Source organism: Mobula hypostoma, chromosome 27 (genome assembly GCF_963921235.1).
Source record: "Mobula hypostoma chromosome 27, sMobHyp1.1, whole genome shotgun sequence".
Taxonomy (NCBI): domain Eukaryota; kingdom Metazoa; phylum Chordata; class Chondrichthyes; order Myliobatiformes; family Myliobatidae; genus Mobula; species Mobula hypostoma.
Window position 1 is genome coordinate 19,338,508 of NC_086123.1, and position 22,904 is coordinate 19,361,411.

General features: G+C 41.1%; 1 protein-coding gene across 1 annotated transcript in view; it reads right to left on the reverse strand.

Moving 5' to 3' along the window:
• The window catches only part of cfap251 (cilia and flagella associated protein 251), a 65,839-nt gene that overhangs the window by 25,614 nt on the left and 17,321 nt on the right, over nt 1–22,904 (reverse strand). Inside the window, exons 7-11 of the mRNA XM_063034202.1 lie at nt 16,168–16,245; nt 13,102–13,146; nt 11,957–12,165; nt 8,377–8,571; nt 5,343–5,593 (exon numbers count right to left, since the gene is read on the reverse strand). Of these exons, the coding sequence (XP_062890272.1) occupies nt 5,343–5,593; nt 8,377–8,571; nt 11,957–12,165; nt 13,102–13,146; nt 16,168–16,245 (778 nt within the window). The remainder of the gene's footprint in view (nt 1–5,342; nt 5,594–8,376; nt 8,572–11,956; nt 12,166–13,101; nt 13,147–16,167; nt 16,246–22,904) is intronic.

Genomic DNA, 22,904 nt, shown 5'->3' on the forward strand with positions numbered 1-22,904 from the left:
AATATCTTATACTTCATATGCCAATAAAGAGCGTAAGAAGGAAATGCAAGTGTTATTGCAATCTATTTTGGACCTGGATAGAAAATACTCTGAGGCACCCACTGTGGAATTATATAAAAGCTGGGTTGATTTGCAAGCGAAGTTTAATCTTCTATCTACAAACCTATCAGAACAATTAATTCTTAAGACACGTGGCCTCTATTATGAATATGGTGACAAGGCGAGCCGGCTTATGGCTCATCAGTTGAAACATCAAGCTGCATCACGACTTATTCCCCAGATAAGAGACACGCACCAGAACTTGACAAGCAATCCAAAAGAGATTAATAACATCTTTGCAACTTTTTATTCCTCTCTGTATATCCCCTCAGATAAAACAAATATGGAACTTTTTTTGATAATTTGGAAATACCAACTCTTGAACCAGAGGTGGAGAACCTAGGTCGGGCTCTTGGGCAGGAAGAGATTAATAAAGCCATTATGGCTATGCAGAGTGGTAAGTCTCCAGGTCCTGATGGTTATCCAATAGAATTTTATAAGAAATTTAAGGATAAGCTCATACCGGTCCTTCTAGAAGTGTTTCAGGAATCTTTGGAGAACGGCTCCTTACCCCCTTCTCTTTCACAGGCAGCTATTTCACTACTTCTTAAAGAGTACAAGGACCCAACTCAACGTGGATCATATCGCCCCATCTCACTTTTGAATGTAGATGTGAAAATTTTGGCTAAAGTGCTTGCATGTCATTTAGAACGTCCCCTTCCCAAGATAATTTCAGATGATCAAACAGGTTGTATTAAAAATCGCTATTCTTTTTTTAATATCCATCGACTAGCTGATGTGGTTTATTCACCCAGTGATTCTCCAAGTCCAGAGGTTGTTATCACCTTGGACGTGGAGAAGGCATTTGATAGAGTGGAATGGGTATACTTGTTTAGTGTTTTGGAGAAATTTGGAAAGGGCAGAATATTTATAGCTTGGGTTAAGCTATTATATCACTCACCTTTAGCATGTATACAGACAAATTATTTTCGATCTGACTATTTCCCATTAACACGTGGCACTCGCCAAGGCTGCCCATTGTCCCCTCTTCTTTTTGCAATTGCAATTGAGCCTCTTTCTATTGCACTTAAGTCAACTACATTATTTCAAGGTGTTAGAAGAGGGGACATGGAACACCGTGTTTCCCTATATGCTGATGACCTCTTACTTTATGTTAGCGACCCTGTAGGTAGTAGTCCTGCTATTGTGTCATTATTAGGTCAATTTGGAGCCATCTCTGGCTATAAACTGAACTTGCAAAAAAGCAAATGCTTTCCCATTAATAACTTGGCCCTACAGATCCAACAGGAATCCTTGCCTTTTCCTTTATCTCAAGATAGTTTTGTATACCTAGGAATACATATTACTCGCTCTTTTACATCTCTGTTTGAAGCTAACTATAGGCCTCAGGTTAGCCAAATGAAGGTTGATTTTGAGAGATGGCGCAGTTTACCCCTTACTATAGTTGGGAGGATTCAGTCAGTGAAAATGACTATACTTCCTAGATTTCTCTATTTGTTTCAGTGTTTGCCAGTTTTCTTATCTAAGTTATTTTTTAAATCAGTCGACCAAGCTACAACCTCCTTTATTTTGGAAAATAAGGTCCCAAGGGTTAATAAGCACACTCTCCAAAGAGGTCATGATGTAGGTGGAATGGGTCTTCCCAGCTTTATTCATTATTACTGGGCATCGAACATTCAAAAAGTATTATTTTGGCTTCACCGGCCAGATATAATCTGGTGCCTGCTTGAGTCACAGTCTTGCCACTCCTCGTCTCTCCCAGCTTTGGTGTATTCTTCCTTTCCATTGAAATCCTCTCAATTCACATCTAACCCGGTCGTGCTCTCCACCCTCAAAATTTTTAATCAATTTCACTGCCACTATAAGTTCATATCAGCTTCAGTTTTGGGCCCCATTCATAAAAACCATTTATTTCCTCCCTCCACATTCGATTCAGCTTTCAGACAATGGGGTTTGAACGGTCTTATGCGCATTAAGGATTTGTACACTGATAACACATTTGATAGTTTTGATAACCTGCACGGTAAGTATGGCCTTCCGCATAATCATTTTTTTAAATACCTGCAGATTTGCCACTTTGTCAAGGAAAAATTTCCCTCTTTTCCTGTTCTACCACCTGCTATGTAATGGGAAAAATTCACTCTTAGCCTTAACAATGAGGGGCTGATCTCTGAACTATACTCTCAGTTGATGTCTTTGGGAGTTCAAGATCTAAACAAAACTAAGAGTAGGTGGGAGGATGACCTCGGTATGGATCTGGCTGAGGAATATTGGGCAAAAGTATTGAAAAGGGTTCATTTCTCATCATCGTGTGCTAGACTGGGGCTCATACAATTTAAAGTTTTACACAGGATACATTTAAGTAAAGCCAGACTTGCAGACATATACCCTGGGACAGATGCTGGCTGTGACCTGTGTTCCTTCTCTCCGGCTGGTTTAGTACATGCATTTTGGTCATGCCCTCGACTTGATGACTATTGGGCACTGGTTTTTAAAATTATTAGTGAGGTTTTGGGGGTGACACTGAGACCTTGCCTGCTTATAGCTGTATTTGGTGTAGCAGATGATGATTTGGGTTTAAATGCAAGCCAGTCGGATATCATTGCATTTACATCGCTATTGGCCCGTAGGAGAATTTTGCTGGTTTGGAAATCTGCCACTCCCCCAACTGCTGCTGCTTGGTTAGAAGATGTAATGTTTTTTCGGAAATTAGAAAAGATTAAATTCACTTTGAGGGGGTCTGTGAAAAAGTTCTATTCGAAATGGGGACCTTTCTTATCATATTTTGGGAGTCTTAAGGAGTTACCTACTAGTTGAGGGCATTTGATTGTACTTGGGAAGTTGCCTCTCATTTAACACGCTTATAATTTACCTCACAGGTGGTTGATGAATTGTAAATATGAGTGTATTTTGGATCATCTGACATGTTGCAGATGTGTGTGAGCCATCATCTTGAAGTAGTGTGGGGGTATGGTTGTGAAATATCCGTATTTGTATTTCTGAATTGTTGTGCTGTAAATATATTAGCTGCCATGATATGTTCGGGGAGGGCGGGTGGGGGGAGGTTTGTTTTGGGGGTACGATACTAAAGCAAAATGGAGGAAAATGTAATCCATTATATTTTCTGTATTGTGTCATTCCTTCAATAAAAATAATTTTTTTTTAAATTTTTTAAAAATCAAAGAGAGATGAGAGTGGATATAGGCCTGCTAGAAAATGAGGCCAGAGAAATAATTATGGGAGTCAAGGAGCTAGAAGATGAACTAAATCAGTATTTTGCATCAGCCTTCATTGTGGAAGATACTAGCAGCGTGCCAGACGTTGAAAGGTGTGAGGGAAAAGAAGTGAGACCTAGGGGTACATAAGTCACCTGGGCCAGATGAAATGCACCCTAGGGTTCTGAAAGAGGTAGCGGTAGAGATTGTGCAGATATTAGTAATGATCTTTCAAAATTCATTGGACTCTGGCATGGTATCAGAGGATTGGAAAATTGCAAATGTCACTCCACTCTTTAAGAAAGGAGGAAGGCAGCAGAAAAGAAATTATAAAACAGCTTGACCTCAGTGACTGGGAAGATGTTGGAATCAATTGTTAAGGATGCAGTCATGGAGTACTTGGTGACACAGGACAAGACAGGACAAAGTCAGCATGGTTTCCTACAGGGCAAGTCCTGCCTGACGAATCTATTGGAATTCTTTGAGGAGATTACAAGTAAGATAGATAAAGGAGATGCAGTGGATGCTGTATATTTGGACTTTCTGAAGGCCTTTGACAAGGTGCCAAACGTAAGGCTGCTTACCAAGTGAAGAGCCCATGGTATTACAGGAAAGTTACTGGCATGGTTAGAGCCTTGGCTGATTGGTAGGAAGCAGCGAGTGGGAATAAAAAGATTCTTGTCTGGTTGGCTGCCAGTGACTAGTGGTGCTCCGCAGGGGTCAGTGTTGGGACTGCTTATTTTTATGCTGTATATCAATGATTTAGATGATGGAATGGATGGATTTGTTGACAAGTTTGCAGATGATATGAAGACAAGTGGAGGGGCAGGTAGTGTTGAAGAAACAGGTAGGCTGCAGAAGACTTAAGACAGATTAGGAGAATGGGTAAGAGAGTGGCAAATGAAATACAATGTTGGAAAATTCATGGTCGTTTTCCAACATTGAAATAAATGTGCAGACTATTTTCTAAATGGGGAGAAAATCCAAAAATCTGAGATGCAAAGGGACTTGGGAGTCCTTGTGCAGAACACTCTAAAGTTTAACTTGCAAGTTGAGGAAGGCAAATGCCAATATTAGCATTCATTTCAAGAGGTCTGGAATACAAGAGCAGGGATGTAATGTTGAGGCTTTATAACGCACTGGTGAGGCCTCACCTTGAGTATTGTGAACAGTCTTGGGTTCTTCATCTAAGAAAAGATGTTCTGGCATTGGAGAGGGTTCAGAGGAGGTTCACAAGGATAGTTTCAGAGAATGAAAGAGCTATCATACAAGGAACATCTGTTTCGATAGCTCTGGATCTGTACTCACTGGAATTCAGAAGAATGAGGGGGATCTTATTGAAATCTCTTGAATGTTGAAAGGATGTTTCCCATGGTGGGGGAGTCTAGGACAAGAGGGCACAGCCTCAGGATAGACGGGCACCCTTTCAAAACAGATGTGGAGATATTTCTTTAGCCAGAGGGTGGTGAATTTGTGCAATTTATTACTACAGGCAGCTGTGGAGGCCAGGTCGCTGGGTGTATTTAAGGCAGAACTTGATTGGTTCTTTTTGGACATGGATTTAAAAGTTACAGGGAGAAGGCTGGGGAGTGGGGCTGAGGAGGGGTAAAAAGCATCAGCCACGATTGAATGGCAGAGCAGACTCGATGGGCCAAATGGCCTAATTCTGCACTTATGTACAGTATTATGGAAATCAATCTTTACCATACCCAACTTTACCAATGATATAAGTGCCTGGATAGTACATTGTTCTTTAACAACCAAGACCTAGATGCAAATGTAACCAGGCTGATGTATTTGTTAACTGACGAGTTCAGTCCATTACTTAATAAACATGAACACTTGCCCCTAATTCAAGCTCAATTAAAACTGAATAAGAAGTCTCACTGAAGGTGGCTAGCCTTGAAAGATATCACATTACTATACAAAAGATTTTTTTTTGCTTGGATGGTATTGTGGAAGCATTGCTTTTATGCCTTTGGGTGACATCAAAGAGTTTGATGCTGACTGTGAAAGTTTGAAATCATAAAAATCAAAATATCTACATTTTAAAATGAATGTTCATACCCGTTTTATTGTAAGTCGCACACTGAATATAGTTTCCAGTTCCAAACAGCCTGCTGCAAATGGGTTTCTTCTTCTCATAGTCCCAGACCTTCAGGAGTCCACAATAGCTTCCTATACAGATGAGAGGCTGTGAGGGATGACATGCTATGGCTTGTACTGCTGCACATTGCTCCTGCAATAACATTTCGAGTTTGCACCCATCTCCGGTTACATGAGCCACTGTACCATCAATTGTAGCTATGACAAAGTTTCTTCACAGAATAAAGAGACATAAAAACATATTTTAATACTTTTGCAATCAGGTGAAATTTTGCTGTTTAAATGTAAACATCTTGAAGAGATCAAAAGTTTGGAAACTTCTTTAAACCTCTTGAAGCAATGATCATCTCCCTGCTTACATGATAAATTTGCAACTCAGGGAAATAGCAATAGAAGCTGTCCATGCAAGACCCAAAAGTTGAAAGGGACAAGATGGATTGAAAAATGGAATTTTTTTTTAAAAAAGCATTCATGTTCCTGGGCTTTATAAATAGAGGCACTGAGTGCAAGGAAGTGATAATGAACCTTCTAAGCCAGTCTTTTATGCTATTACTATAATAAAGGGATTGCTCAATTTACAAACATTCAATTTACAAAATTGCACCATAATTATATTTAGGGTGTATGCCCTCAAGTTAGAAAAACTATTTTTTACCAAAATAAATAGTGTGTCTCTCTGTATAAAAATAAAATTCCAATCATGTCCTTTGCCTGGAATTTTTGATTTACACATTTTTGCCTTGGGAAACATTTTTAACACAACCCTTTTGTAAGTCAAGAAACCCTGTAGTGTGTTGGGGTCTGGCAAAATGCGAAAGGTTTGGAGAAGCCAGATAATTACAAGCAATAAAAGTATCTTCTCCTATCTTGAAATGGTTGGATATTTAACTTTCAAAGTGAATGTGTTAGTTTTCAGTAATACTTCTTGCAGTTATTCATTTATTCATAGCAATTTTTCTTTTATTTTGTTATAAAATTGCATTGCCTGCATGAAAATATACAATACCTAGAAAATAATGACAGAATGTGGTAGATCTGATTGGCAGTCTGTGACAACTAGTGTACCACAGGCCTCAGTGCTGTTTATTAATGACTTGGATGTGCATGTGGAGGGATGATTAGCAAGTCTGCGGATGACATAAAAACTCGTATAATTGCAGATGGCGAAGAAGGTAGTCTACAGATACAACAGGATATAGATCAATCAGGGAGACCCTGCCTCCTGGAGACCTAAATGCTAACTTTGATGCATAGCTGAAGCCAAGGGAACAAGCAAAGGATTGAGAATATATGTTTAGAACATAGAATAGTACAGCACAGTACAGACCCTTCGGCCCACAATGTTGTGCCGACCCTCAAACCCTGCCTCCCATATAACCCCCCCCACCTTAATAGAACATAGAACAAGCAATAGTTTAAAACTGTTGCTTTTACTTTATTTCCACACTATATCAATAAGCCTTGTAAATATTTTTTTTTCAATTGGCTTACCCATCTGCACTACTTTAGTTGGCTTTCCAATTCATCTTGTATTATTGAGAGGCCACTGAAAAGCCGGGATTTTTTACGAGTAATTTTGCTAATTACCATAAAGGGTTTAGTTTAAAGGTTGGAGTGTACATGACACATTCCACATCAGCTAGTTCAAGCAATGTATTTTATAATTTTACAAACTCTTTTTAGATACTGCCACGCGTTTGCCAGTGATGGCAAAGGAACCTCTTGTTTTAGATGAGAATAAGAATAGCCACTAGTTCATGATGTTGGTGAACACTAGTGCCAAGAAACTAGAGATGGACCATGTGAAAAAGGAAAGCATCACCTTCAGGACGGGACAGAAGACAGAGGGCAAAGAGGCAGATAAAGGAAGAAAAACAGTCCTGAAACCTTAAAAAATAAAAAAATCCTTGTGTCTCTGTAACATGCATCACAGCTTGGGACAGCAACTGCTCTACTTGAGGCTGCAAGAAACTGCAGAGAGTTATGAACACAGCTCAGCACATCACATAAACTAGCCTCCCTTCTTTGGACTCTGTCTGCACTTCTTGCCACCTCAGCCAACGTAATCAAACACTCCACTCCGAGGTATGTTCTCATCTCCTACCTCCCATCAGGCAGGAGGTACAAAAGCCTGAAAGCACATACCACCAGACTCAAGGCCAGCTTCTATCCAATTGATATCTATTGAATGATTCCCTCCCATACAGTAAGATGGACTATTGACTTCGTAATCCAACTCATTTTGGGCTTGCACCTTATTAGTGGCCTGTACTGCATTTACTCTGTCAGTGTACCACTTTATTCTGTTATTGCTGTTCCTTGTACTAATTCAATGCACTATTGTAATGAGATTCTGTTTTTCACCATAGCTCAGTGCATGTGATGATTGATAATAAACCAATTTACATTATAGGCTGGACTTCACCTTTTTTAACCTACTAACTATTTACTCGTTCGTTACGTGCCAAGTCATATGATGTTGGCAGTCATGGACTTTCCACGACCATGATTGTTCTTGGCAAATTTTTCTGCTGAAGTGGTTTGCCATTCCCTTCTTCTGGGCAGTGTCTTGACAAGATGGGTGACCACAGCCATTATCAATACCCTCCAGAGATTGTTTGCCTGGCGTCTGTGGTCACATAACCAGGACTTGAGATGTGCAGCAGCTGCTCGTACGACCATCCACCACCTGCTCTCACGGCTTCACGTGACCCTGATCGGGGGTGGGGGGGGGCTAAGCAGGTGCTGTACCTTGCCCAAGGGCGACCTGCACGCTAGCAGAGGAAGGAGGCACCTTTCACCTCCTGCAGTAGAGCTGTATCTCCACCCTGCCATCCAAACAAACTAACATGTGGTGCTAATATGTCTTATGCAAAATATTACCATGAATTAGAAATTTTCAATGGACCCTATAATTTAGAAATGATTACATAGAGAATTCTAAGTCATATTTTTAAAACAGATAGCAACTAAATAAAATATTACCATTACCAACCTGACAACAAATTGTTGAGCATTGATGGTAGACTCTGATGGGTAAGATGTTTTCTCACTGACTTTGGGAGCTGGTTGACTGGAGAAGGAAATTGAATGGATGGGCCCCAGGTTAAAGTTGCTGTACCAATTAAGTAAGCAAAGCTGTTCATCATAAAATCTGATGCAACCTTTGACATCACAGGTCACTATGTACCTGTAATAAACATTAAAGGTACAATTACTGTCCATATACAATTTATATAGTATCATCACTACCTTAAATTTGCCTTAAATAATAGTTAAAAACAACTCAATAATAAATGTAAAGCTACGAACAATTGCACCATGACATTTCAACTTTCAGACAGAGGAGCCGGTAAGTCATTGTGCACTCCATTTGTAGGCACAGTGGTTCCATTTAAATATCAGAGAATGTGTTCAATATACAAACTGAAATTCTTACTCTCCACAGACATCCTCCTAACAGAAGAAAACCCCCCCAAAAAAATGAATGACAGAAAAGATGCAAGAACCCCAAAGCCCCCCCGCCACCCTCTCATGCACAAGTGGCAGCAAGCAGCATCAACTCTCCCCCTACTTATTCTAGAAGAAAGCATCAGTATGCCCACCCACCCATCATGCAAGCAACAGCAAAGGTCCAAAGAGAGACCATGATCTACAGTCCATCAGAAACTATTATTCATCCCAACAGTTTGTCATCCCTCTGTCTCACTAACAAGGGAGGGAGAGATATCACTCCTTCCACAGCCTCCTTCCAAAAGAAGAGTCCTTTAATTCGACTGAAGATGGTGGCAAGAATTAGTGTTTATGAATTGCTCTCTCATCGGCCAAAATTTATTCTCATATATTTCACTCAGATCATGCACCTGCAGCAATGACAGAGCCTGAGTCGGAGGTTAGAAACAAGGTTAACTACCTTACTTGTCCTGAGATTCCTGATACCACAGGCAACTGGTGTTCCCAGTACTTTGATATCATAAAAATAAGCTGAAATTAAAATTTCTGACATAATCCTGGGTCAAGAATATTGGCCCATTTTATCCTGCCATTTTCAATTCCCTGAAACCTTGTGCACAGGTTACTAGCAATTAATAAACTTGGTGTCAATTCCTTTAAGGTGTAATTGGCAGAGCTGAATTATGCTTCAAGTTCCTCTTATAGAACTACATCTACAAAAAATGTTATGATACTTAGGATAATTTCGCAACTTCCTCTGCCATTTTGCAACTTCCTTTGGTAAACCAGAAATTTTAAAATAACATGAAATTTGTAAACTGGTTAAGTTATCCAATAATTGTCACAGTGGTAAGTATTATGAAACGTATCCTACTATTTGTGATACTTTTGAACAGCTGATGCTAACATTGCCAGTAAAGAACTAATCTAGAACAACATAAAATGCTCAGAGTTTCAGACACTGTACAGTACGAAACAGTATCAGATACCAGGGAACACACATCAAAGTTGCTGGTGAACGCAGCAGGCCAGGCAGCATCTCTAGGAAGAGGTACAGTCGACGTTTCGGGCTGAGACCCTTCGTCAGGACTAACTGAAGGAAGAGCTAGTACGAGATTTAAAAGTGGGAGGGGGAGGGGGAGATCCAAAATGATAGGAGAAGACAGGAGGGGGAGGGATGGAACCAAGAGCTGGACAGGTGATTGACAAAGGGGATACGAGAGGATCATGGGACAGGAGGCCTAGGGAGAAAGAAAAGGGGGAGGGGGGGAAAACCCAGAGGATGGGCAAGGGGTATAGTGAGAGAGACAGAGGAAGAAAAAGGTGAGAGAGAAAAAGAATGTGTGTATATAAATAAATAACGGATGGGGTACGAGGGGGAGGTGGGGAGGAGGTGACTCAGACCCGCTATCACAGCCATATATTCTTTCTTGGAACGTGTATTTCCTGCATCTGCAGAATTCCCCGTGTTCGCATCAGATACCAGGGAATGGTTTTATGTTTCTAGCATACACGTTGAGTTATACTTCATGATGACATCTCAGTTTCTCATTAGGAGAATGTCTCTTGTTATTCATTAGTCTGTATTTTAATCATATTTTCTTAGAAAATATTTTGCAATAATCTTGTAAATTGATATAATTATAGTTTTTAAATGTGCAGCTGTAAACACATACCCAGACAAATAGATGATATTCGAAACTAATAACCTAACACGCTTTTAATTTCTTTTCTTTTGGTTATTCCAGAGAAGTAAGTTTAAAGGGAGGGAAAGGAATAAAACTGAGCAAGTTTCAAACGGGGCTCTGACAAAGGCCAAGGGGGAAAGGAAAACAGGATTCCAGTGTGTTAAAGAGATCACGGGAGACAGAGCTCCAGTATATTTTAGGGGGCATGTGAACTCCAGCTCTCGTACAATTTTTTAGATATGTTTGAAAATAAAGTGGATCGCAGTAAAAATAATTCCACAATCTGTTATGAGATTGTTTTGAAATCCCAATGGATCAGTAATTGGTAAAATTGGTAAAAGTTCGGATTGGCAAAAACACCTCCTCCACAATCTCCATCAACACAGGAACACTGCAGGGATGTGTACATAGCCCGCTGCTCTACTCACTTTACACCTGTGAAGCTAAGTATGAGAATACCAATGCCTTTGAGCGGAAAATCCTACGAAAGGTAGTGGATTCGGCCCAGTACATCACGGGGCCAACCACTAAGCATATCTATATGAAACGTTGCTGTAGAAAAGCAGCATCCATCATCAAAGATCCTCACCACCCAGGCCATGCTCTTTTCTCACTGCTGCTATCAGGAAGAAGGTACAGGAGCCTCAGGACTGGCACCAGCAGGTTCAAGAACAGTTACTACCCCTCAACCATCAGGCTCTGGAACAAAAGGGGAGAGCTACACTCATTTAAGGACTCTGTTATATTGTTATTTCATGCTCGTTATTTACTGCTATTTATTATCCCCATTTGCACAGTCTGTTTACAGTTAACAATTCCTGATGTTTACAGTTACTGTTCTATAGATTTGCTAAGTGTGCCCGCAGAAAAAGAATCTGAGGGTTGTATGTGGTGACAGGTATGTACTCTGAAAATAAATTTTACTTTGAACTTTGATCCATTGGGATTTCCAAACGAACTCATAACAGAATGTGGAATCACTGTTACTACAATTCACTTTATTTTCAAATGTGTCTAAAAAATTTGACATTCGAGGAATACATATCCCATAATTATATTTTGTCTTTTACATAAACCCTGAAAAAAATATATAGGCACATCATTTTCTGGTTTACTGAAGCAAAATTCTAAACATATTGTAGTTTTTTTAAAAATTTGGATCAGAGATTTCATAATGCATTAGGGCTCCTACAAGGAATAAAATTTATTACAATCCAAAATAGTAAAAAAAGTAAGTATTGGCTGCTCTCCAGCACTAATAACACTATCAAAATATTTGGATTGTTCAGCCTCAAATTATGTGTTTTCTCAAAATTTGTGTGTGAGAACAGTAAGCAAACAAACTTTTTTACTATTTATGAATGCAATTTTATGTGATTACAATAAAAGTTAAGTTTACTTCTGCATTCTCCAGGAAATTCACCCCTTTCTTACCTGTCAGTTACAGTGACCACTGTAATACTATCGTTTTGTAGGTTCATCAGTTTAAAAGGTCTCTTTTTATATGATTTCACAGTATCAAATTGAGTTGCACCCACAGTGGCCCAGATAACTAAATTCCCTGCTGAAGTAGCAGTGAGTACTTGTGAAGGGACAAGATGGAAAACTGACTGACTGTAGAGTCCCACAACCTTGTCAAATGTCTGTGAATAAAAAGGTCACAGTGGTAAAGTTTGGAAAGTTAACAAATGAATACAAACAGGAAAATGCTATCCTTCCTCCAATCGTGGGAACTGAACAGGCATCATTTATTCTCAGCAAGTCATTGGTACATTACTGTGCAAAATGTCAATATCACTGATTAATAGCAATTCATGTAGCTTACATTATGTTTGTTTTATATACACAAAACCCTTATCTTTTGGCTGAATGCCTCGCACAAAGCAGCTTCAGCAGCTTCTCAGGGTGCATTAGAGACCACTTGTTGGCTGTCTCTTTTGACTCTCATTTCCATTTCAAGGAAAGGTCAGACTCTTTGTCTTCTAATTTTCTCAGATCAGAGACCGATCAAAGCAAGATGCAAGCCAATCCCTGTTCCCACCAAATCACAGTCATCTGCTGACATTCGGCACCTCTGCACCAACTTACAACCCTCTTCTAAATCAATGTGGGCTGTAAGTGAGTTAACTGACACATCATTAAAAGTTTTCACTCAGTTCTGGGCAGTTAGAATCGAACTTTGGAAATAGAAGCTTAAGGAGACCTTCAGCCTCTCATGCCTTCTCTGCCATCCAATAAAACGACAGATCTTTTAGCTCATTATCATATTCCTGCACCAACCGAAATCTCTTAAGCTCTTGTTTCATTTGAGCTACGTTTATTTTAAAATTCAGAACATTTTTGAAAGAGAACAGAAACTAAAAATGCTGAAAGTACAGGGAGTATTTTTTTTGGTAATTCTAGCCTGGGTTCATTTTTGATGTATCTTTCTTATGTATAGCTTGTTTCAAAATATTATCAATACTTACTTCATCTGTAAGAACTGGGGATGCAAATTCCAGCTGGTTCTTTTTCTAAAATCATTCAGTGCAGACATAGATTAATGAAATGATAATATTTTAAATATTATCAATACTTACTTCATCTGTAAGAACTGGGGATGCAAACTCCAACTGGTCCTTTTCCTAAAGTCATTCAATGCAGATATAGATTAATAAAATGTTGACATTTTTAAAATGCAAGTTACACATTCAAATATGTATAAATTACCAGCAAAAAATGTGACAACTAAATTTGTTTCCTTATGCAATGAGGCAAGTTCTCTTTGTGCCAATGATCTGACTTTGATTGCTGTTTATTACACATTTTAGTAGGAGAGTCATTCAATCAGGGCTGCGAGTATATCTTTCTCCTTACAGTTTTTATCTTCCCAAGAGAAGGGTTGTTTGTACAAAACACAGATACTATTTTAAACATTAACATAGAGCATATGTTATGGACAGAATGTATGCCTTTAAATGGAGACTAAGTTATGTTCCATTTATCCCTTACTTTCAACAGTAATATATATCAGGTTTTTTTGTATACAATGTAGAATAGGCCCTTCCAGCCCTTCACCACGACACCCAGCAATCCCCTGATTTCACCCTAGCCTAATCACGGGACAATTTACAATGACCAGTTAACCTACCAACCGGTATGTCTTTGGACTGTGGGAGGAAACCAGAGCACCCGGAGGAAACCCACGCGGTCGCGGGGAGAAGGTGCAAACTCCTTACCGGGAATTGAACCCGGTACAGCTTACAACTGTAGAGCGTGCTAACCACACCATCCAGGACGTTAGTATGCGAACTGGAGATGTAATTTATAAAAGGTTACAGATGTCCCTTTTGGCCTCAAGAAATAATAAGCGGCTGGAGTAATCTGGCTCTTCCAATTTAGAGCTTTTGCCCATGGGAGCAGCTTAAGTACTACTACTACGTCGACCCAGGCCTAGGGGGCTGACATCAGGCATGATGACGGACTCTCCACTTCTCCCTCTCCCTCATCAGTGTGTTCAGTTTATCTACGTTAGCCGTGCCGCTGTCTTCTAGGAGCGTGTTGACTACAGTCTTGGGAGGGTGCCCAGGGTTCATCCTCCCGTGCTTGGGCTCCCATATGATGACTAGGCTGGCAGGTAGCTCGGGGTGGCGTAGACAGTGCCCCGCTAGTTGCAGTCTTCTTGCTTCGATTTTAGTGGAGAGCATCAGTAGGTTGTTATAGAGCTCAAAGTAATGATCTCAAAAATGCAGCAACATTAGTGGTACATTTGCACCATACATCTGATTATGTGTACGCAATTACAAATAGGATCATTTGTGGTATTAATAAAGGAATGTAGTGGTAGCAATAGATAGAATGCAGAAAGAGATTCCCCAGGATGTTCCCCAGGGCTGTAATTGTAAGAAGAGATTGAAAAGACTGAGTTTATTCTCACTGAACTGGAAATCTTACTGAGATTTACAAAATTAAGAGGGGCATAGATAAATAACCACAAGTTTTCTGTCAGGACAGGGGAGCCTAAAGCTAGGAGGCTCAGGCTTAAGGTGAGAAGAGAGAAATTTTAAAATAGAACTGGGTGGTCTGTTTTTCAACAGAGAGTGGTGAAAATGTTGAACAAGCCACCAAAGGAAGCAGAGCAGGCAGATTCCATCACAGGGCTTGAGAGGCATTTGGACTGGTAGATCGTTCCCCAGTTACAGCAGGGGCTCCATTCCTATGAACTGTTCATAACCTGAACAGTCCACAAATCAGAATCGTGGCTGTAACACTGAGTTCCCATGCAGCAGACGATGCCCACAGCCCTGCTGCAGCTCCAAAAGCATACCACTGGTCTCCCAAATGCTTACGTGTATGGGATGTCGAACAACTGTAAACTGGAGAGGACAGGAAAGGAGTAGGGAGACAAGGGCCTAATGAGAGCAAATGGGATTAGCGTAGATAGTGTAGGTCAGACACCCTGAGCCAATAGGCTGGTCCTGGACTTATTTCCATCTGGCATAATTTACATATTATTATTTAATTATTTATGGTTTTATATTGCTATATTTATACTCTATTCTTGGTTGGTGCAACTGTACCAAAACCCAATTTCCCTCGGGATCAATAAAGTATGACTATGACTAAGCATCACGGTCAGCATGAATGAAATGGAGCATAAAGGTCAATTTCTCTGTTGTACATTTGTAGGATTCTATGAATTTGAATATATAAAATAAAATCAACCTACAAATACAAATTATATAGGCATCTGTTAGTCTCGTGAGATCATGGATTTGCGTCTTGGAAGGTTTCCAGGGCGCAGCCTGAGCAAGGTTGTATGCAAGACCAGCAGTTGCCCATGCTGCAAGTCTCCCCTCTCCACATCACTGACGTTGTCCAAGGGAAGGGCATTAGGACCCATACAGCTTGGCACCGGTGTCGTCGCAGAGCAATGTGTGGTTAAGTGCCTTGCTCAAAGACACAACACGCTGCCTCAGCCAAGGCTCGAACTAGCGACCTTCAGATCACTAGGTGAACACCTTAACCACTTGGCCATGCACCAATACAAATAGAGGTAAAACTTTTAATAAAGAAATAAACTTTAAAATAATTTAAATTATTATACTGTGTTTTTCCATATAAAGTAGTCAGCAGATTAACCATGAAACACACACAAAATGCTGGAGGAACTCAACAGGCCAGGTAGCATCTATGGAAAAGAGTGAACAGTCGACAATTTTGGCCAAGACCCTTCATCAAGGTGAACAGTCAGAGTAGGGAGATGGGGGGAGGGGAGGAAGAAGTACAAGGTAGTAGGTGAGGGGAGTGGGAGGGGGTGAAGTAAAGAGCTGGGAAGTTGATTGGTGAAAGAGATAAAGGGCTGGAGAAGGGGGAATCTGATAGGAGAGGGTAGGAGACCATGGAAGAAGGGGAAGGGGAAGGAGCACCAGAGGGAGGTGAAGGGGAGGTAAGGAGATAAGGTGAGAGAGGGAAACGGGAATGGGGAATGGCGAAGGGGGTGGGGTCGCAAATACCAGAAGTTCAAGAAATTGATGTTCATGCGATCAGTCTGGAGGCTACCCAGACTCCTCCAACCTGAGTGTGGCCTGCTGTGTATCAAACAAAATAAAAATGCTTGAAGAAACTGGACAGATCATGCTCCACTAATATTCTATAATACTCACCCAACGATAGAATACGACTTCAGTTTTATTATTGCTGAGCAACTCAGTATTATCTTCAGGATTAAATATTATAAATGTCTAGAAAGAACAAAACGGTAACTTTAAAAATGCCAATATGCTAATTGTACAGTGTGATTTAAAGTAAAATAAATTAAAAATCCTAAAGTCAATACCAATGCGGATTCATTCCCTATAACTGAACAACTGAACAGTTGCAAATGTAAGTTAGTTTCTGTCATGTTTAGGTTATTGTTAATTAATTGCCCATTACAGTGCTGGCATTTAGGGCGGCAATTAAGGTCCTCCACCTCTGTCTGTCCTCGGCCACATAGAAAGAATCTTCATTGCTGTTCCTGTAACGATTTTTTATTGGCCAGTCAGGATTGTTAGCCCTGAGCTGAACCTCCGAACGAGTAGGACCGGTGGACCACTCTTAGTCTGACCTAAACCCTTTGAGCTGCTTGGCATGGGTGACCTTACCAAGAGCCAAAACACAAGGCCCTGACTCCAGGTCACTGAGGCACGCAAGCCTCCAAACCCCTCGACAGGGTGTGGTCCTCTTGGAGGCATGTTTAGATTGTGCTGTTATATAATTGCTTTCCAAAGAACAATTACAAAAGGTAAACATGGTTGCAAGATCAAGCAAGATTTTGCAGTTTCAAAAACAATCCCTTTCAGTGATTTTAGATGAGAAAATAGATAACATAAAGAAAATTAACATAGGAATAAAAAAAATTGATAACTTTTGACCAACTGTCCTCTTACTCAAGATAAATGAAGTATATTTTAAATGTAGCATTGGAATGATTTTTAATCCAGGGGAAATAAACCTTAGGATAATCAAAAGTATAGCTAAGATACAGAAATGTAAAAATGGGAGAAAGATCTATGTGATAAACATCAATGAAAAAAAGGTTCTCCCTGGAGTCCTATGACAACAATTTTCTTCAAAAAATATCACAAAAACAAAATATGTATTATAAATGTTTATGAGGGAACTCTTGCACAATTTGGCTGTTATATGTTACATGACCAAAATAACAAAACTTTCTCAGTACTTAATTGGATGTCAAGTGCTTTAGATTGTCCTGAAGCCATGAAAGATACAATAGAAATGTAAATATTTCTAATCATTGAGATTAGATATCACAATTAAAAGTAAAGCTTTTTGGAAGATGTCTGATTTCTTATGTAATGGCAGTAGTGGGCTGGTAGAAAATGGCCAAAAAATGTGGCTTGAGAACATCACGTATTCTGTATTGTATAGACAGTGATCTGGTTTATATTATTTGGAATTAACTTAACTAATTAGCTTGTGGATGACATGGACGTTGGTGATGTTGCGGATGGAGAGAAGGTTGTCGAACGCTACAGCAAGACTCAGGTCAGATGGAAATTTGAGCGATTGGAATTTAATCTCAACCACTGAAAAGTGATGCACTTTGGGCAGTGGTTCCCAACCTCCAGGCCGCCGACCGATACCAATCTGCAAAGCATGCAGGGTTGCAGCGGTAGCCGGGATGCACCCAGCACATCTTTAAGAAAAAAACCGAAATAAACAAGCTAATTAATTAGGTGCCGCCCAGCACGTAAATGTTGGCCCAGATCAGAGGCGACGCAATTGGCGATTGCCTCAGATCTGGGCCGAGATTTATGTGCTAGGTGGCACCAAATTAATTAGCTTGTTTATTTCAGCTTTTCTCTTAAAGATGTGCTGGATGCGTTCCGGCCACTGATGCACTGCTACATTCTTTGCGGCAATGTATCGGTCTGTGGCCTGGAGGTTGGGGACCACTGACTTTGGGAAATTAAGAAGAGGTAGGACTCTTTCAGTAAATGACAGGGCGAATGACAAAGGACTACTGACGAACAGCAGGGCAGAAGGCATTTGAAAACTGCAAGTCCTGTCCGGAGTGTGTCATTGTTTGAAGTAGTGAGTGAGGGAGCAACATCTTGCAGGGCAGGAACCATTTGAGAACAGCAAGTCCTGTCTGGAGTGATTCGTTGTTAGAACCAATAACAAAAGGAAGTGTAAGTGGAGTGGCCATTGTTGGAGTGGGCCAGTTTTAGAGTGATCTGACTTTGGCTTAACAGGCTTGGACAAGCATAGACACAGGCGCTAAATAAGTTTCCAGTAAGTTTTATTTTGTTAATACATAACTAGTGCACTGAGAATGGGTCCAGAGTTAGTGGTACAGTATGTCCCTTGTGCAAGATGTGGGAACTTTGGGAGACCTCCAGTCTCCCTGATAACTACATCTGCACAAAGTGCACCGAGCTGCGGCTCCTCAGAGACCGTGTTAAGGAAATGGATCCTGCAGCCCAATGACCTTCAGCTCATACGGGAGAACAAGGAGGTGACAGATAGGACAGTCACCCCCCAAGTGGCAGGAGTCAGGTACCTGGGTGACTGTCAGGAAAGGGGAAAGGAATAGGCAGCCAGTGCAGAATGCCCCTGTGGCTGTTCCCCTCAATAATAAGTATTCCATTCTGGATAGTGCTGGGGTGGGGGGGGGGCGGGGAACATCCTTCCTGGAGGAAGCCACAGCGAGCTGATCTCTGGCACTGAGTCTGGCTCTGTGGCTCAGAAGGGAAGGGGATAGGAGAGGCAAACTGTGGTGATAGAGTATTCGTTGGTTAGGGGAACAGCAAGGAGATTCTAAGGATGAGAACAAGATTCCTGGATGGTTTGTTGCCCCCCCCCCCCAGGTGCCAGGGTCAGGGACATTTGGGTCAATTCCACGGCATTCTTAAGTGGGTGAGTGAGCAGCCAGAGGCCATGGTCCATGTCGGTACCAACAGCATAGGTAGGATGGGTGATGAGGTCCTGCAAAGCCAGTAGTGAGAGTTAGATGCTAGGTTAAAGGACAGGACCTCCAGGTTTGTGATCTCAGGATTGCTACCTGTGAGGCCAGAAATAAGATGATCATACAGTTTAACACGTGGCTTAGGAGTTGGTGCAGGAGGGAGGGCTTCAGGTTTTTGGATCACTGAGGTCTCTTCCAGAGAAGGTGGGACCTGTACATAAGGGATGGTTTGCACCTGAACTGGAGGGGGACTAATATCACAGCGGGAAGGTTTGCTAGTGCTACATGGGGGTGGGGGGGTTAAACTGGAGTTATGGGGGATGGGAACCGCAGCCCCAGAACAGAGAGTGGCATGGTTATGGAGAAAGATGTTGCTAAGCCTACATACAAGGTCAGAAATCAAAAGGTTGAATACGGTGGGACTAATGTTTTGTTCTTCATATATTTCAATACAAGGAGTATTGTAGGAAAGGCGGATGAGCTGAAGGCATGGATCAGCACGTGAAATTATGACATTGAGCCATCAGTGAGACTTGGTTGTAGGAGGGGCAGGACTGGCAGCTGAATATTCTGTTATTTTAGATGTGGGAGGGATTAAAGGGGGAGGGTTGGCATTACAAGTGAGGGTAAATGTCATGGTAGAGCTCCTCTAGTGAAGCTTTATAGGTAGAACTGAGGAATAAGAAAGGTACGACCATGTTAAGGGGATTATATTATAGACCACCCAACAGCATTTAGAGGAGCAAATTTGTAGAGAGATTGCAGACAGTTGCAAGGAACGTAAGGTTGTGATAATAGGTAATTTTAACTTTCCATATATTGACTGGGTGGGACTCCCATTCTATAAAAGGGATGGATAGGTAAGAATTTGTCAAATATGTTCAGGAAAGTTTCCTTAATCAGTACGTAGAAGTCCCAACAAGATAGAGTACAATACTAGACCTCCTTGTTGTGTATTTAATATTTGAGTAATATTATAGATATTTTGTTTGATTGAGCACTCTTTATTGTTTACATAATGCTTTGTGGGTTATATGTAAAAGTACCATTTGTAAATGGCATACCTCATTATGCCATCATGTGGTACGTGCGTGCATTGCTTAAAGTAAAAATGAAATTAAGAGAAGTTTTCCTGGGTTCCTGTCTTTTTGCTTTCATAAGTTTTATGTTTTGGAGTTACAAAACGTAACATCCTATTAGGGAATTAGACAGGGCAGATGACAAAGGTTTGTGTTGGGGAACATTTTGCATCTAGTGATCATAATGCCGTCAGTTTCAAGGCAATTATGGAAAAGGATGGGTCTGGTCCTCAGATTGAGATGCTAAATTGAAGAAAGGCCAATTTTGATGGTATCAGAAAGGATCTGGTAAGTGTGGATTGTTCTCTGGCAAAGATCGACTTGGTAAGTGGGAGCCTTCAAAAGAGAAATTTTGAGAGTACAGAGTTTATATATACCCATTGGAATAAAAGGCAAGGATAACAGGTTTAGGGAACCTTAAGCAACACACACAAAAAGTGCTGGTGAACGCAGCAGGCCAGGCAGCATCTATAGGAAGAGGTACAGTCAACGTTTCGGGCTGAGACCCTTCGTCAGGACTAACTGAAAGAAGAGATCCTTACTATCTCTTCTTTCAGTTAGTCCTGATGAAGGGTCTCGGCCCGAAACGTCGACTGTACCTCTTCCTATAGATGCAGCCTGGCCTGCTGCGTTCACCAGCATTTTTTGTGTGTGTTGTTTGAATTTCCAGCATCTGCAAATTTCCTCGTGTTAGGGAACCTTAGTTGTTCAGAACTATTGAGGCCCTGGTTAAGAAAAAGAAAGAAGGCACATAGCAGGCAAGAATGCTTGAGGAGTATAAGAAATACAAGAGTACACTTAAGAAAATCAGGAGGGCTAAAGGAAGACATGAGATTGCTCTAGCAGACAAGGTGACAGAGAATTCTAAGGACCTTTACAGATATATTAAGATCCAAAAGATATCAAGGGACAAAATTGGTCCTCTGGAAGAATAGAGTGGTAATCTACGTGTGGAGCTGAAAGAGATGGGGGACATCTTAAGCAGATTTTTTGCATGTGTATTTACTCAGGAAATGGACACAGAGTTTATAGATGTGAGGAATGCAGCAGTGCGGTCATAGACTCCATACAGGTTACAAGAGGCAGAGGTGTTTGGTGTCTTGAGGCAAATTAGGGTGGATAAATCCCCAGGGCCTGACAAGGTGTTCCCTCTGATGCAGTGGGGGGTTAGCGCAGAAACTGCAGGGACCCAAACAGCGATACTTAAAACGTCCTTCGCCACGGGTAAGGTGCTGGAGTGTAAGAGGATAGCTAATGTTGTTCTGTTGTTCAAGAAAGGCTCTAAGAATAAACCAGGAAATTATAAGCCGGTGAGTCTGACATTAGTAATGGGAAAGTTACTGGAAGGTATTCTAAGGAACCAGATATGCAATTATTTGGATAGACAGGGACTAATTAAGGACAGTTAACATAGCTTTCTGCATGGCAAGTCATGTCCAACCAATCTGACAGAGTTTCTCGAGGAAGTTACCAGAAAAGTTGAAGAAGGCAAAGCGGTAGATGTTGTCTACATGGATTTTAGCAAAGCTTTTCACAAGATACACCATGGGCGGTTGGTCAAGAAGGTTCAGTGACTGGGCATTCAAGATGAGGTGGTAAATTATTTTAGACATTGGCTTCACAGAAGAAGCCAGAGAGTGGTTGTAGATAGTTGCCTCTCTGACTGGAGGCCTGTGATGCAGGGATTGGTGCTGGGTCTGTTGTTGTATAGCATCTATAATCAACAATCTGCATGATAATGTGGGAAACTGGATCAGCGAATTTGTGGATGACACCAAGATTGGGAGTGTGGTGGACAGCAAGAAGGACTATCAGAGCTTGTAGTGAAATCTGGACCAGCTGGGAAAATGAGCTGAGAAATGGCAGATGGAGTGTCCTGACGAAGGGTCTCGGCCCGAAACGTCGACTGCACCTCTTCCTACAGATGCTGCCTGGCCTGCTGCGTTCACCAGCAACTTTGATGTGTGTTGCTTGAATTTCCAGCATCTGCAGAATTCCTGTTGTTTGAGATGGAATTTAATGCAGACAAGTGTGAGGTGTTGCACTTCAGAAGGACCAACCAGGGGAGGTCTAAGACAGTGAGTGGTAGGGCACTGAGGAGTGCAGTAGAACAGAGGGATCTGGGAATACAGATCCATAATTCCTTGAAAGTGGCATCACAGCTATATAGAGTCATAAAGAAAGCTTTTGGCACATTGGCCTTCATAAATAAATGTATTGGGTACAAGGATTGGGATGTTACATTGAAATTGTATAAGACTTTGGTGAGGCCTAATTTGGAGTATTGTGTACCTACAGGAAAGATATAAGTAAGATTGAAACAGTGCAGAGAAAATTTACGAAGTTGTTGACGGGACTTGAAGACACGGGTTACGGGGAAAGGTTGAACAGGTTAGAACTTTATTCCCTAGAATGTAGAAGATTGAGGGGAGATTTGATAGAGGTGTACAAAATTATGAGGGATTTAGATAAGGTAAATGCAAGCCCATTTTTTTTCCACTGAGGTTGGGTGAGACTACAACCAGAGATCATGGGTTAAGGGTGAGAGGTGAAATGTTTAATTAAAACATGAGGGAAAACTTCATTCAAGAGGGTCATGAGAGTATTGAATGAGCTGCCAGTGGAAGTGACAGATGTGGGTTTGATTTCAGCCTTTAAGAGAAATTTGGATGAGAGGGGTTTGGACAACTATGGTCTGGGTGTAGGATGAAGGGACTAGGCAGATTGGTGGTTCAGCACTGACTAGATGGGCCGAGTGGCCTGCTTTTGTGCTGTAGTGTTCTATGACTCTAATTTACAAGGGACCTTGACCTTCGAGGCGATTGTTTCCTGAAATCTACAACCTAAGTAG